The sequence below is a fragment of the Mya arenaria genome, chromosome 6, assembly GCF_026914265.1.
Source record: "Mya arenaria isolate MELC-2E11 chromosome 6, ASM2691426v1".
Taxonomy (NCBI): Eukaryota; Metazoa; Mollusca; class Bivalvia; order Myida; family Myidae; genus Mya; species Mya arenaria.
In genome coordinates, this window is record NC_069127.1 from 43,344,402 (window position 1) to 43,361,823 (window position 17,422).

The 17,422-nt window shown below is 34.5% G+C and overlaps 1 protein-coding gene across 1 annotated transcript; it reads right to left on the bottom strand.

Moving 5' to 3' along the window:
• Positions 1-13,223: 13,223 nt before the first annotated feature.
• Positions 13,224-15,558, bottom strand: LOC128238137 (uncharacterized). The gene is made up of 3 exons (XM_052953713.1): positions 15,228-15,558; positions 14,798-14,994; positions 13,224-14,577 (listed from the first exon to the last, which is right to left on the bottom strand). The coding sequence occupies exons 1-3, from the start codon at positions 15,540-15,542 to the stop codon at positions 14,100-14,102; spliced, it is 990 nt and encodes a 329-aa protein (XP_052809673.1). The 5' UTR covers positions 15,543-15,558; the 3' UTR covers positions 13,224-14,099.
• Between the last annotated feature and the right edge of the window lie 1,864 nt (positions 15,559-17,422).

Sequence of the window (17,422 nt, forward strand, 5' to 3'; positions counted from 1 at the left end):
ATATGCGAGACCTCGAATTTGTAGAATATTCGAAGTATTTATCTACAATATCTTCTTATATCCAAATACTCTTCGGACGTTAATGTGTGTTAAGATGTTTTAAAAAACAACAACATACGAATACTTGAATTAAAATCCGACATTGAATGTTATAACATTATTTTCAAAAGTTTGGATAGAGAAACGGAGTCTGCTGTTATCTGCAATACTCTTCATGAATGATAGGCAATTTCAATCTTCTTTGGTAAATCAGTGGGAACTTAATTTATTCTTTACGTGCATATACATCATTTATTAGACAAAATAAGTAATTACTAAAAATGGATTTATACACCCTTAAAAGATTAACCATAATGCATCGCATTTTAACCACACAAATTGGAAAACGTGAGTTATAAAACATAGACGACCGAGCAAAGGAATGTGAATGACAATATCTTCCTGGTTTCAGTTATATTCAAATACCATTGCAAATTTTTGGAATGAAAATGTTGTTTAAAGGAAAAATAGCTGTAATCATTATTTTAATTCTTTGTTATGGTAAGTACTAACTTATATATTCACTTGATATTACAATGGTATTCTTTATCATTTTTTGTATGCTTAAGAAAACTTATAAGTATATTCAGTTTAATAACGATAACGAAATAAACGATTATTGTCAACATATTTTCCAGAACGAAATACAACGTAATCACTATACTGTTATTGAAAATTGCTTTTTTAAATGGTCACGTCACTGCCGGTGAGATGAGGTCATTATTTTGTTATATGTTCATGGTGCAGTTTTCTGTTTAAAGCAAAAAGAGACGAAGGTTTTAGAATGTTTTTCATGACATCAAGAAGAAATATCAAATAAAAAAAGGACTCCTTTTTTCAATACATCCTAATCAGAAACCAATATAAGAGGTATTGTAATGAGTGATATTGTTATTTTACTAATGTGTAATACAACAAAATACGTGAACGTTATTTTAAACCGTAAACAAGGTATACCATGTGATAAATTAAGTTTTGGTGAACAGTCTCAAAAAGTTAACAACAATGCGTCATGTCAATTGTTGATGTCGTCTCAGTTTAAGCAGGCAGTTTGCTTTGATTAATTAATCCGACATGGGATATGGGATATCGGGTACTCGAAAACCGGTTTAGACCCTAAGTAATTTCAGCTGCCTAAACTGATAACGCCAATGCGGTAATGAAAATTTTAATTAATAGACGTGCTTTTTTTTGGGAGATAGTAGTTGTATAGAACTCCAAAGTATTGATAGTTTTTGTTTAAAAGAAACGGAAGCTATTTCTCATTGATGGTTGTTAACACTTGGGCAACTTGAATATTTTACTCAAACTAATAAACGGATACTATCTTAAGAAATATAACATAAACATTCATGTTATTTCTCTCCGGGATTGTTTTACAACACCAGGCTGATCTTGTATTAACTTTTTTCTTTTTTATTGCAGGCACGTACGTGAACGCTGGAGGTTGCTGTGCAGGTGGCACAAGTATGTTTATTTTCTAGTTTATCTTAAGTTTAGTTCACAAGTAATATATACCAATTTTCAAGTAAGGAATGTAAAAGAAAGGGCAAAACACTGATTTTTTCATCTCTAGTGGAGTCTTTTTTTACCAATTTCCACTTAAACATTCCGTATGGTCGACCCAAAAGGAAGGCATTTAAATCTAAGTGAGGTAAAGACCTACCACAGTGCAAAAGGGGGTTTGAATCACAATTACATAAACAGTGTCATTTTTTTAAAGTTATTTATTATTGAGGTTGATTTGGTAGATTGAAGCATTTTGGCACAAACACATAGTAGTTAATTGTTTGTTTCTGTGCAAGATCAGAACTAATTTCACGAGTGACATAGCCATTTAACTATATAGTGAAATCTTTACCTTTGGTGTTCACATATTGAATAAAATATATGCTATGTGATAAGGAGTTATGTAAGTCGTCGAACACATGCCGATTACTAGTATTTCATCTACTTTTTTGCTACCAAATGACAGTGTTCCTCTCCGTAAGTCCGTGTGTATTAAACCTATTATGTTATAACATGATGTTTCAAGTAATGAATTCTTCCGCAGATAGTCTATATATTTAAATAAGGAAATTATTTTTAAGATGCAGAATTCACAGTAGATAAACGATGAAAGTAAAATAAGGATAATTTGTTTATTTGAGTTATAACTGTCACTTTTACACACTACTTCGACATATGTGTATTTATTTTAGAATGCACTGACATTTTTCCAAGTAGCCAATTACAAAACGGGCGAGTCACTGTCACTGACAAGAATGACAAGACGGCAGATTTCTCGTGTGAAACAAACTATTCATTTAATCATCAAATGACGTCTGGCGTGTGTTGCTGTGGACCACCGATACCCTCTTGTGAATCAGGTACATTTTTTTTTTGAAAATCGTCTTTTCCTAATCAAGAGTATGATTCAACTCGGTTGAAGTTTGAGCGGTTAAAGTTTGAATAGTGAATTGTGGATGTCCATTTTGCAATAGTGTTGACAAAGTAAAACATAAATGTCATATTGAACAATACCGTTTGATTGTCATATAACCTCTAAAAATACTCAAGATGAAACATGTTTGAGGTTTTTTGGTTAGGAAGCTGAATAGCTCTTAGTGGGATTGTGTAAACACATATTGAATCATTATGCCATCATTCTGCGTTTGGTTTTGTAGCATTGGCCATTTTTTTAAAGAAAAAATGATGCAGTTGATAACGCTCATGTGCGGCTGAAAACTTTCCAAAATACCAGGTATAGTTTTTACTTATAAAAATAGATTCCAGTCGTGTTTTCAGTGCCTACTAGGACCAAAGGACCATCAACGGCAGCTGACAGTATTCATTCCATTACGGAAGAAATGGCAGTTTCAACGACGTTAACTGATGCTATTGATTTGATCAATACTTCTTCCACGCAAAGCATGAGTATAAAAGCAACATCACAGACCAACGAACTTTTTCCGACAATGAAATCCAGTTTGACATCTTTATTTGAATTGTCCACATTATCAACCACTCAGGTTTTATCCGAAACATCTACGCCGACTAGTTTAGTTTCCTCATTATATACGCCACCTTCCATGATTTCAAACACTGACACAATTTTGCAAGTAACAACTACTTTACACCCATCGTTTGAATCAAATCCTGCATCGACGCCTCTCGTGTCGATTTCAGCGTCGATGGTTTTCCTGACAGATACATTTTCTTCATCACGTGCAGATATTCGACCGACCGAATCTACTAAAACGCCCTACAATACCATGTTGTATACGACTTCGGATGAACGTACAGAACACAGCAAGCAAGGTTAGCTTTTAGACGAATTTTGATTTTTACATTGATATGTTGGTGAGAATGATACTTTGAACATTAAAAAAATCTAGTATATCAATAATATGGAAGAAAGTGAATATCTTTGCATTTTCAGATGCTTCTTTAACATCAGGTTTTCCGGTCGGGGGAATAGTTGCATTATCAGTTGTACCTGGCTTAGGAATTATTGTTGCTGTGGTGATAGTTTCCATTTCGAGGTACACCGTCACTTTTTCAAAATTAGAATACAATCGTTTTAATAATTTTAATTGACCATGCGTGCAATAAGTTATGTGTCAATGTAGTTCAATTTTCGCAAGGTTTTATAGTTTTAAAGATTAAAGGTACGATTTGCTGTATTTATATTGCGCTTAAATTGTATTTTTCATAAAAGTTATGCAGCATAGACTGGAAAGGATTGCAATTCGAGTCGTTTTGCACTTAATCCTAAATATTAAATTTTAAACAAATTATGATAAATGCCTCGTAAGCTAAACTATTTATGCCGAATGTCTTTGCTTGTAGGAGACATCGGAGTGCAGACAAAAAAAATGTTAATTTAGGACTTAACGAGCAGAATTGTATTCACGGCAAAAGCCCGTATGCACGTAATAGATTGAAGGCAGAAGGCGAAGTTTCCAGTTCCTCAAGGGACAGTGGTTATGCAGATATTACAAAAGAAACCACAGATGAGAACGAAGATGGAGAATATAGTGTGATTAGTCTAAATTGTTCTGCCAAACCTACAAACAGCAATGACACATATGATCATTTTAGTGGGAGTGCGGTTACATTACCAGACAACACATATTCTCATATACCAAAAGGCAATGCTATTGGTGGCAATACGTTTGTCAATGTTTCAAATAGCATAAAAGCGAAGATGGACAACACATATTCTCATATAGGTGAACCTCTTAATGTTCATACACTTGAACCTATCGTTGACATGTCGGAATCAATATATAACCATTTAAATGAAGACCTTCGCGAAAATGATGAGGTAAAGCCTACTCAAGGAATCAAGTCAGAAGGGGAATACAATCATACTGCAGTTACATTTGGCAGCCACATAACACATATTGACGAGGCAAATGAAGATACCGGTTATTCACATTTATCAAAACTTGACGAGAAAAGCGCATTCCAACATTGTACAAATCCCTAGCCGAAGGTATTTGCTAAACCTACCACTGATAACTCCCACACAAAAAGTGAACGGAAACCAAATAAAACACAGCAATGTATAAGTACGCTCATAAGGAGACAACGACTTCCTTTCTGCCGGACCAGAGTAAATCTCGAGAACACGCATACTTTGTTTTAGAACCCATTTCGCCGAATGATACAGCCTGAATCTGCGTATGATTTTGCTGTTGTGGGGAAATAACAAGATAAAGCGAATGAAATAGAGCCGCACACGTATTTTGTTCTAGAATCAAATGCTTAATGCTAACTCAAAATGTTCGGTAAATGCATGCACTACAAGCAAAGTAATTTATATACGGCACATATATGCACATTATATCTTTGTTCAAAGAATTTTTATTTGTTAAGTACATGTATGTACAATTGACTATTGACAGATAACTATATGCAGACATTTGTATAAAACTTTAAATTACTACGTACATTCAAACTATAAAGATTTTAAGGAATACTTCTTGGATTAATATTGATCAATCAATACACATTTTGCTAACTTTTACCATGTCAGTTTTATACAATCGGCTGCGGGTTATTAAGACTTTATCAGCAAGTTTTTGTGACTGGTGTTAGCACTATGAATCTGAAAAACAACACACTGAGTGAGGAGACCATTTAATAGATAAATCAAGGATATTTTTTTTTGATTTTATAGAATTTCACATCATTTTTATGTGTATAACTTATAATGTGTATAAATAATCAAATTAAATGTTATATCAAACCATGCCATATATTCATCGTCACAGTAAGACAATTATGAACAAAGGAGTTATGTTTATGCAATAATTTTACGTCGTCGAACAATCATATTCATTCATTATTCGAATGAATGTTGGTTGCGTTTGTTCGAGAGGACCTTAACGGAAAAACATCATAAACAGTCCTAAACAAGGGCTACGACGATGCTTTGTTCCAATGTGCCTTATGTCAGTTTTCCTTGCTTATCTATACTTATATTTGGTGATCGAACCATTTGTGAAAGGTAGTTTTGTTGAAATAAACGAATCATATAACGACTGAAAGTGAGAAAAGTTGAGTTAAAGATAATTTGAATTAGGTGCCGAATTGAGTATGCTTTATGGTGCCGAGTCGACTGGGTGCCGAATGTGTTGATCCCGAATTGACTAGGCCGAATTATCTTGGCGCCGAATTGTCCAGGTACCCATAGCTTGATCACAAACATATGGCCTTTCAGTCCTTTGATATAGTATATAAAAATTAACAAAAAATAATTATAATTGATAAAATGACATTTCAATAATTTCTAAGAGTATAACTATATATAAAATAGACAAGGTTTCCGTGTCCAGAAATCCCCCGAACCACCGTTGCCCTAAACAATGTCAAATATTTCCTAAAATAATTGACAAAATGCTATAATTTTTACACTGCCGGAATGGTAAATGACTAAGCTACTAGAAAAATGTAACTTTTATGCCAGTTTCTGATACAATTTTAACATAATCAGACGAAATGCGCAGACTCAACACAACACACCAATTACGAAACAATGAAGAGGTTAATTAACTACGAAATTTCCCACCTTAAACACGTTATATACAGACTGACATGCAAACTTTGCGCATGTATTACAAAGTGTAGCTTGAAATATCATCCCTACCGTTGTGAACTCGTTGAGTAAGACGCGTATTTATCCAAATCAAACGTTTTTTTGTTGCGGTATTTCAACTTTCACTTTCAATCACCATCTTGCAAGTTTGACCTTGACCGCGCACTCTGCTATGTCTTAAATGCAAGAAGCGTTTTCATTGGACGGCTATCATCATTAATGACGTAATTGGAATAGCCTTCAAATGTTGTCCAAAAGTGAAAGTAGAATACCGCAACAAAAAACTGTTTTAGGTCTTGTGTGAGACAAAGCCGGAGATCAAACCGTGACCTCCATGGCCCGAAGCGCACATCCGCTCACCAGGCTATCGTGATGTTAATTTGTAATTGGTTTAGGGTTACACTGGTCAAAGTCAAGATCACTGTTAATAAGACAGAAATCCTCCCAAAAATATGTAGTGAGTTAATGCAATATAGTATGGAGTTTGAAGCTGGTATATATACAAAACATAGTGCTTTTGATGTCACTCGTATCAATGGTAAAATCAATACAACAATTTAACCATTAAGTATATTCTGGACACTGGAACATAATAGGCATTTTTGCTTTTACGTTTCTTATCAACGTATCCGACAACTTAGAGACACCAATTAACCCCAAAACAATGTAAATATGAGAAAGTTAGCAAGTCTTAGACCATTAAATCAAATTACTATGCTGTGAGTATACGCACCCAAGACAAGCTGATCCAAATAGATGGCCATGTTCGAAATCCTTATCGTGCCAACGGGCAAAGATAAAAAAGTAACGTGTGTAATTTTTTTTAGAATAAATACATTATGTGGAACATCGTTTCCGCAAAGTATTTTCAGATCTACCTTTGACATGTTAAAAGAATTAATGCGCCGAGGTTACAAAATGGGACGTATGGTGTTATGCGGTTTAAATTAGTGCGAATAAACAGACTAACCACTTCGTTTAAATACGTTTATAAGATTTTACCGTTAATGTGAATTTGAAAGCAAGCCGAAGAATTTTCAATAAATGTTGGTGAGGAACCGAGGGGGATAGATAATTAAAGATAATTACGCTGAAAATGGAAATGTGCTGACTAAACGCCCCTGCCTTATTTTATCTACTAGAAATAAACAAAACGTCCTCAGCTAATGTAGGGTTTCATTTAATTAATTTGACACTAGCAATAACCTTGCGAGATGGAAGCAATGTTCGTATATCTCAGTATATATAACATTATCAGTTATTGTAATGAAACTAGTTAATTGTACTAAAAAAAAATAATATTACATGTTCGTTGCTGATGACAGGCACTTATCGGTAACAGTTCGGGGCGACTCGAACACTATTTTGATTCGATTTAATTGCATGTACTGCATCTGAAAACACTCATCACTTTAAATGAAATGTAGATTTCGTCTGTGCCATGTTAATACATTATTTTACTTCATGATATCGAAATTGAAGAAAAGCAAATACAGTTATAGCATTAAAAAGTATTTTGGTTTAGTGGGGTTCGAACTCACGCCGGTAAAGTTAAGAAAAAATAGAAAATAGCCGGCTAGTTCAGACGGCCAACGGCACTTTAACAAAAACGGTGGATATGTTGACCCGTTAAGGATACATTGATAACATCACGTGATAGTGTCAATCAACCAATCACGCAACACCACAGCCGGAATTAATTTTCAGTCGCATTTTACCAACCATGAGCAAGTCATGTTAACACTGTTGCGTCAAACTTATTCAAAATGTTTGTCTTCATAAATATATAGAGGTCAACTTCCTTGTTTAAATAGCTATAGTACAGTTTCAATGACTGACATAACATAGTTGTAAACGAATTCAAACTATAAAATCGTGTGAGTTTTTGTCTTTGTATCAATTTCGGATGGATTTGAATTAGCAATAGATTATAATGTTCTTTAAACATTGACTACTAATTTATTACTGGGAAATAATGTTAGTTTGAGACACTTAAGTAAAAACAACAACTTATATAACGTAATATAAAGTAATAACTTCAGTTCGTAGATGTAAAGAACCTGCATGTTCAAGTCACTTACGTTACAAATATAATAAGGACATACACCTTTTATATAAAAAAACATTATCAGAATCGTTTGTTTTTGGAACAAATGGCATTGATATTGGTATTATACTGTAGTAAATATTCAATTTGGTTTGTTTTGATAAAAAGGTAACATTACAGCAAAAGGTTCGTTTGACAAATAATAATGTTGTAAATTGGTATGATTAACTATTTATGTGGCAAAATGATATTGTTTTGAAATTCGTTTTTTGGCATGTATAATTCTATATATGAACACGTCTCTGAGTAGTTCAGACCAGAATGATTTGTTGAATTTCCCTTGGATGATTTTGATAACCCAAGGCACTGAACAACATAAGCATTAACACGTGGAATGTGTGTGGCTTAAGAAAACTTTCTGATGACAAACTTCTTTTAAACGTGAAGGGATTTTTTTAAAACAATACACCAGCGGAAAAAAAATCATTTAAACATCAGAAGAAGAAAAGGTACAGTATACACTCGCTGGGTAGGCATATGAAAACGCTAGGTCATCGTGTTGAATTTTGTAAGTCATTAAAACATAATTTTCTGCTAATTTCCTATTTAATTCTTTTTCGATTTTATCAAGGAGACAAATCATTTAAACCGTTTCATTTGTTACCGTTTTCTATTTCCAAAGAAGACGAAACGCCCAATGGCAAATCGATCGTACCGGATGTGTCTCAAGCTATGGCCAAGTTACTTCTCCTCTTGATTCTGGAAACCCCTTTCTTATATTTTCACATGGTCAAACGACCCGAAAATCATGATCGAAAGACCCGACCGAAAATGACTCGACCGAAAACGACCCATATTAGGTCAAATGATCCAAATTGGCTGACATCCAAGATGGCGTCGTCATAGATCGTGAATTGGAATTTTTTTGGAAAAGTAAATAAACATTCTTCTCTACATGAACGCGTGGATATTCACGTCGGATTTTCGGCTTTTGTTTTCTGTGTCTTTACCCAAGTTTATCAGGTTTGTGAACAATGAAATCTGAATAAAATGATTGTAAATACTTAAAATTTGTACTTGAACTTTTAACCCTAAACATTTAGGGCCTGGAATGTTGGGGCGTTGCTAGTTTCTTGTGTGATTTGCCATTGACCGATAACAACAACAATACATATCATACAAAGAAGGTAAGTGCATATTTTCCTAACATAACCGTACATATGCTGGGGCATATATATATATATATATATATATATATATAAGTTATATTACTCAAACTACCATATGAAACTCGAAATGACAGAACAAGCTCTGGTAAACTGAATGCAAAAACATGATGCTGCCCAGAGACGTTATATATTATGATGCTATCGTTATGTGTCAGAATAGCCTGTTAATATGCAACTATTTTTTGTAAGTGATAACCATAGAATCAAAAAAGAAAAATCAGCATGTGGTTAGAATATGAATAAAAGTTATAAAATATGAGATTATTCAGGTAGATAACATCACTGCATATGCATCATTTTATAGATGTTTGTATGATAGCGACTACGATTCATTATTTCAGAAATTAAATATGTAATCTTAGATTCAAACGAAAGCAAACGTATAAAATGGACAAACAGAATGTATATTACCATGTCAACTAAATAATATAAGCTATGACTGTTATGTTTAAGGTCATGTAGTTATAACGACAATATATTGTCCTTTCCGATAACTTGGTTACTTCCCCTGATTTCTAAGGGAGGCTACTCCATTTCCTACTTCCGGGGAATACATTTTGCAAGATGGCCGACGTAGACAATGAGATCACTGGGGCGTGTATGAATAACAATGAGTTGACACCATTTAAGGTCGTCGATTTGAAAAGATACCTTGCGAACCGGAAATTGAATGTATCAGGTCTTAAATGCGAATTGATTGAGAGGATAAAAGGCGCATATAGACTTTCTATAACTGACAAACGCGTGCTGGAGGAGAGAGATCGGGAAGAAAGAGAGAGAAGAGCAACCGAACGCTTTATCCTCCCATGTGGCGAGGGTGTTCCACCGCCATCAACACTGAAGGCATGGAAGTCCACTATTGATCTGTTTCCTGCTGTAGAGGAAAAGGATATATACAACTACATTGTACTGAAAAGAGACTCGAAACGTCAATTGAAGGCGAGGACTTATTATGTGGACGGACATGTACAGAAAGTTGAGGTATGTCAAATAGTGAGTTTATAATAAGTCTGAGGCTGTTTTTTCTGCCATGTTTACTTCATCTAGTTATATAATTAGCTGAAGGGGACTATTTTGACTTGGACATAAAAATAATTTGGTGTGAAAAATATACTCAACATTTTTATGTAGGCGGGGCTAGCCACAATTAAGGGGGGTGGGGTGGATGCAAGCACATGTATGTGTCGAACCACACTGACTATATACTTATCTTAATTTTAAAAAAAATAATGTATTTTGTACAATTTTCATATGTTCTATGATGTATGTTGTTTATTTATTGTCATTTAAATTAAAATATTATTTATAATTTATTCTTCAGGTCCATCTCATAAGCGAAGAGTGCAGCCACTGTTATGTTCAAGCTTCCGTGCTGCCATCATTTCCAACTGCAGACAAAAGAAAGTCACCAGAGTACCAACCCTGGATCCTTCTGTCGAAAGTGACTGGCTGCATACACTCTGCGTTCTGCAACTGTCCAGCTGGGTAAGTTGAATTAATTTGTGATAAATCAAAGTCTCTGATCTGCATTGATGAAAGGTGTCAAACCCACACACGCTAGGCTATTTTGTCAGTATTATCAAATACTTAAACTTGGGGCATTCTTCAAACTATTTCATATCTTCTTATCAAACTTGGTACACTTGTTACAAGAGACAAAAAGCACATGTTATAACTGTCATAATTTTGGCTTTCATGGTTAGCTGAGTTTTGCTATTTTTTTCTGAATGAAAGAACAGGCTAGCTTATGTATTGATTCAATGAACTCCCTTCACCGTGTTGGTGTTTACTTCTGGCATTGTCTGTGTTTTGTATGTTCATGGCCTACCAGGAAATACTAAGTGTAAAATACTGTGTATTCACCTCCATTTTCAAACGTAAGCTGTCGCCTAGGAAATCTGAAGATCTTATGTTCTCAAAGAAGAAACTGTACAACGTGTCAGTGCGTAAAGTTTCTGTAAACAAAAACCATGAACTGAACTCTATCAATGGATGCACTGTTAACATTGACAGATTTAGGCAGAAACTGGTTGGTTCGAAGTTGAATGTAGGCTGGTTAAAAAACTTTGAAATTGAAACAACTGAAAATGAACCAGATCTCCCTGTGTTACATTCTGTGCCATTCAACTACCATGATAGTGTAAACTTGAGGGACAGTTCTAGTAAGACAGTGTTTTTGGATCATTTTGACTCTTTGAAGCAAAGCGCTGAAGAAATTCAATTAACTGAAATCTTAACAAGGGGCCAAAAAAGTGGGAAATGGCAAGAGGCCAGAAAAGAACGCCTAACAGCTTCAAACTTTGGCAGCATCTGTCGTAGGAAAGAATCAACTGAACCTGACGGACTCCTGCGGCAGATGTTGTATTCCAATTTCACAAGCAAGTACACAGAATATGGAATTAAACATGAGAAGGCTGCAAAGAGAATATATGCGAAAGCAATGCAAACTGACCACAAAGGACTAGCAGTTAAAGACAGTGGTCTAGTTGTATGTGCCGACAGACCCTACCTTGGTGCCAGTCCAGATGGGCTTGTGTTCTGTTCACATTGTACAGAAAGTGTTGGTCTGGTTGAGATTAAGTGTCCTGCCTCTAAGAAATGGAGGATGCAAACGCCTGAGGAATGCTGTGAAGACAATGATTTTTTTGTCAGTTAGAGAATGGCAAGGTGTTACTCAAGGAAACACACACATATTACTACCAGGTCCAAGGGCAGATGGGAATCACCGGGAGGAAATGGTGTGATTTTGTAGTTTGGATCTTTCTATACAGAGAATTGCATTTTGTGAATCATTTTGGCTGAAAATGTTGTGTCAACTTGACAGATTTTGCCTTGAATCATACATTCCTGAACTGTACGCCCAACGTGTTAAAAGGGGAATGAGTCTGTTCAATTGATTTGTACATCGTCTAGTTATGTGTTGTTTATACATGTACATTTGAATGATCAATAATGGCAATTTATGTGAATATCTTGTTTGCTTTCAGTTATTTTCATAACTATATTCGAAATGAAACTCCAAAATGACTGTATTGTTACTATGAATTTGAAACCATGAATAAAAAAGTTGTAAATCTAAATTTTGGGCAGTATTTTGAAAGTATGTGTACTTTTGTCAACATATTGTGATTATGCGATGCTGTAAATCTACTTTAATTATTTCCTTGTTTTATGTTTGACCTTTTCTACTTTTCCTTTCCATTTATCTAGTTTTCAGGGATGTATTTCTGAGCTTAATAAATGGACATATGTTTAACCTTTCAAGTGTGTTATTATTGCATTTTGTGTGCAGGATAGTGATAGCGTTTATATTGCCATTGTTTAAAGAAGTAGCTGAGTTTTACTCTAAAACAATTGAAGATGTTCAATTGAATATTGGTTTGCATGTAGCTACTGCACGGCCCATAACTCAAGACTGTCGAGTTGTTCTCCTTTTCTGACTTGCTAATTAAAAACAACAATTTGTCCTGAGATTTGTTACAGAAAAAAACTTTATTGGTGCCAATCTGGTGTACAGTCCCTTTAAACATTGGGACATATTTAGCATGGGGCTAGTTTTTTTAATCTAATGTATCTTAAAGTTAACATTTGTCGGGCATTTCAGTTTGATCTATGGCACTCTTGCCTATTCTTATTTCCACTTAGTTCAATTATGAAACTGATATGAAAATGGTTCATACTGAAAAATCCTTTAAGCAATTCAATACTAATGATTTGAAGTACGTGGTAGATCAATTACACATGGCAAATAAAAAAAAACTCATTTCAGAGCCAAACTTAATAAGTGATCTTTGACTTTTATTCTTAGAAATAATACAAATAATAAAACCACAAAATACAAAGCAGATGTTTCACAAACAAAAAATTATATCAATAAATTGATCAGTTAATGCATACATGTTTCAAATCAAATCTTGAAATCCATTCACATGAGCATATTTCCTTATCCATTTTTGTCAAACCTGAATCAAATGTGTAATCTCATATGTTATCATATAACTTGCTCGAAAAATTGATTTTAAAACAAAATTACAATTTCATTGTTCTAGTTAGAAGTATACAAGTTTTTATCCCTAAATCTAATGCTTGATATATACAAACGCTTTCATTGACACACGAGTTATTATTGAACAAGTGGTGGCCATAGATTTGTCAAATATGTGCATATTTTGAACACTTTAGAAATTCTCCTTGACTGTGTTATAGGAATATTGCCATGCAATATTCGAAAGTTCTTGATTCTCTCCATTTGCCTTTCAACATGTATTCGTAAACTTGCAATATCTTTTGTAAGGAGAACCTCACGTTTAGAGAATTGTTTTCCTTTCTGTTTAAATGGTGGAATAATGAGATGAATGCCTCTTGGAGTAGTAAGGTCTGTAATAGTGAAACCCTTATCAACCATTATGGCGTCTCCTTCTTCAAGCAAGTCCAAGAGTCCACATTTTTCTGTGAGTTTCTTGTCACTGGTACAGCCCACCCAACAGTCAGAAACAAAAGTTACAACACCATTTGGGCTTATACCCACCAAAATCTTATGAGTCATGTGAGACTTGTAATCACTGTACATTAAACTTTTCAAAGAAAGAGAACTGGATGTTTCACTGTAAATTTCAGTGCAGTCGATAATAATTCTAGTGTTAGAATATTTCTCTTTAAATTGTTCAGGCATGTTATTTTTCACTACCTCACGAGATGGCTATTGAACAAGAAAGGATAATTGTACATGTAAATAGTTGATCCATCTTTCAACAATGTCACTACATTGTGAAGTGGATATGCAAAACCTAGTACCTAGATCTTCAAATAACAGACCTAGACGTAGGCGCATCAGCACCATGAAAAATTCATCCAGAACACTTAGAGTTCTTGGCCGTCCTCCATCTGAATCTTTATAGTTAAGTTTTCGCCTTGATGTCCGCACTTCAGCTTCATCCTTGATTTCATCAAACAAAGCTTCAAACACAACTCGATTAGGGATTCCGGTGTAAAAAATGACCAAATCGTCATTGTATTTTACGTCATCATATGTGAGCATAGGTAGCTGACATTGTACACCAAAGTCTCTAGTAGAATGTTCTGTTTGTGAACTGAAGTCTGCTGTTTTTCCCAGGAAACTTTCTTCAGTTTGTACTTCCATCACTGCACAGTTGTTCTCAGTCTGTGTGTCACAACATCTGAAACATATACAAATTGATCATGTACCCATTTACCACATCTTACATGTACAGTCTGGTAACCCCAACCAAATGTTTGTTTTTTTGGCCTTAAACATTTACAAACACTTAAATTTTCCTATTTTTGTTAAAGAATGAAGAAAAATGATCAGAAGTAATTAACTAATCAGATCGATTTCATAGCACAAGAAGCAATATATATATATATATTGAACAATACCTAAAGGACTGATTCTGTGGCTGTAGTACTGGTCCCATGCAGTAATCATGCAGGTGGACAGAGGTATCAATGGCATGTCCGGAAGGGGATACAAATGACAGTTGTGGCTGTATACTATCATCATTTGACAGTTCTAGGTCTAAATCGTCATTGACCGTATCACCATCATCATCATCACCTACGTCTTCATCAAGGAGCTGAAATTGCAAATGAAACTGTATAAGATAAATGTTTTGGTACAAAATCTGCCAGGCTATATGGTACATATTTTTCCAGGCTGTATTTGAAAACAATTCTTTAATCATTTCTTAAATTGCAAAATTTACAAATAAGTGCTGTGACATTGTTTTTAAGCACCGTTGATATAACATAATTCATTTTGAGGTGCATGTAAGGAAGAACTTAAACTAATATAAGAAATAAAAAATACCGTTGGCTGGAAGGTTTTGGTAGCACCAGTCTCAGTTGGAAACATAGATGGAAGTGTATGCTGGAATGAAGGTCCTCTGAAGCCAACAAAATGTTCACTACACAATCGTCTGTGTTCATTCCACTGGAACGATCTCATGACCGTTTTACATCGCTGCACCCACACACGTTTTAAACGTTTGTTCTGAGGAAAACGGTGCAATGACACTTTTCTCCCATCAATAACCTTTCCTCTGTAAATTCCTTTACAAATACAACAGTACTTAGGGGTTTTCCTGCCCGTTTTCTTTATTAGTTTTGAATCTTTACTTTCCATTTTCACTTGTTGCTGTTTACTTCCTGGTTTGTGTAGTCCCCGGAAGTAAATTTCCGCTTTCTGCGCATGCCCACTTGAAGAGTATTCAGGGAAAGATAATCGAGTTATCGGAAAGGACAATAACAATGAACTCAGTTGAAATCATCATTTAATATGTTAAGTGTTCTGTTAAATACTTTCTTGTAGTTTCTTATTCTAAGAACCTTTTTCAAGGTCTTGGGGAACTTGACCAATATTTGGATAGATGTTCCTCTCGTTTATGTTCGGTTGTTCTTATTCATTGGTGTATCATCCATGGAACTTTGATTTGCGTTACTTAAAACAACATAAACAGTGGTCTTACAAAATTCACATTTCAACCTACGTAGTATCACAATCATAATTATATGTTCCCTCAATTCCTAAATGAATTAATAGTTCTATGCAGGGTAAAGAGAAATATATGGTTCAAGTCCCTACAAAGTATACAATGTTTTAAAAGGTGACATTCTTACTATCCAAATGTACCTAAAGCGATTTAACAATTCTGTAAACATTTTCTTCCCCATTGCTCATTATGATATCAATGTGAGCTTTGAAAACTTCATATTGCATCCTTTCGTTTGGGTTATTATTCTTGGCACGTTTTTCGTACTCATAAGCTTATGACGGAGTTGTTTAACATTAAGCTATTTAGGCATTTCGAGATTTTCGACATTGTTAAACTGCAGTTATTCATAGTTAGTGTATGCTAGATCGTTGGTAAGAGTGACCCCTTGATAATTTTTTGGAAAATAAATACTTAAAGGTTAAATTTCACTAACAAATTTACAGGTCATATGACACCATAGCAGGTATTGAGTACGAGTTTATAGGCCTTTGAAATAGTGTTTAAAACCTTAAAACAATTTTTCATACACACAATCCGGTTTGGCTACATAAGACCTTTAAACATTTTTTCATTCACACAATCCTGTTTTACATGCCTTTCTGGCATAAACTAAGAGACGTTACCGACATGATAGCAATTTTAATCAATTAAACATCCGTCATCATCGTACGATATGAATTCATTTGTAATTGTCCGATTCTCTAACAACAAGGTGGCAGACAGAACTGTGCCATGTGGCATTGTGTTGTCATAAATGGTGTGTGCATTGTCTATCAGAAACTGCAACTACTTTACAAAATTCCCACAATAAATAGAGGATATTTGTTTATTTCAGGGTAAGATCGTATTTTATTTTACGAGTGTCATAGAAAAACATATTGTCACGAGTGGCGAAGCGAGTGAAAATATAGTATTGATATTTTCAATGTTGATATTTCACTAATAAAACTCCATGTTTCATCCAAACGCAACTGTGCCTTTTTGACACATAAAGAGGATTAACTTAACCATTTATTATAAAGCTAAAAATAGAGTTCTAATATTTCAACAAAAACGATGGTGATGACGTTGATGATGATGATAATAATGATGATGATGGTTGTGGGGATGATGATGGTGGTGGTGGTTGTGATTGTGGTGAGGATGATGGTGGTGGTTGTGGTGATGTTGTTGATTATGACGATGATTAAGATTAGGGCGTAGCATATTACTGTCATTTTAAAAAAAAATACGGGAAAAGTAGGCAGGCAAATTGGTCAAATTTAAGGTAATATTTTAAAGTTGATCCAAAATTAAAAGTTGAAAATAAATTATTACTCCAATTGGAGTGTTCACATCTACATTTTCTTGGTTACAAATGACAAGTGCATAAAAACACAATCAATGAAAGAAAGACGTCCATGATGACCCTATATCAGTCATCTGAGTCCTCTTGTTCAAGTGCCCAAAACTAATGTTGTGTTGAAATTTTTGGAAACAATTTAATCTTCAAAAGTTTTCCTTTCGTTGC

Excerpts from the sequence above, each read along its gene's own strand:
- LOC128238137 (XM_052953713.1), bottom strand. The coding sequence starts at position 15,542 with ATGGAAAGTAAAGATTCAAAACTAATAAAGAAAACGGGCAGGAAAACC. Across the intron at positions 14,995-15,227 it reads CCAAAACCTTCCAGCCAACG|CTCCTTGATGAAGACGTAGG; the intron begins GTATTTTTTATT and ends TTGCAATTTCAG. Across the intron at positions 14,578-14,797 it reads CCACAGAATCAGTCCTTTAG|ATGTTGTGACACACAGACTG; the intron begins GTATTGTTCAAT and ends TATATGTTTCAG.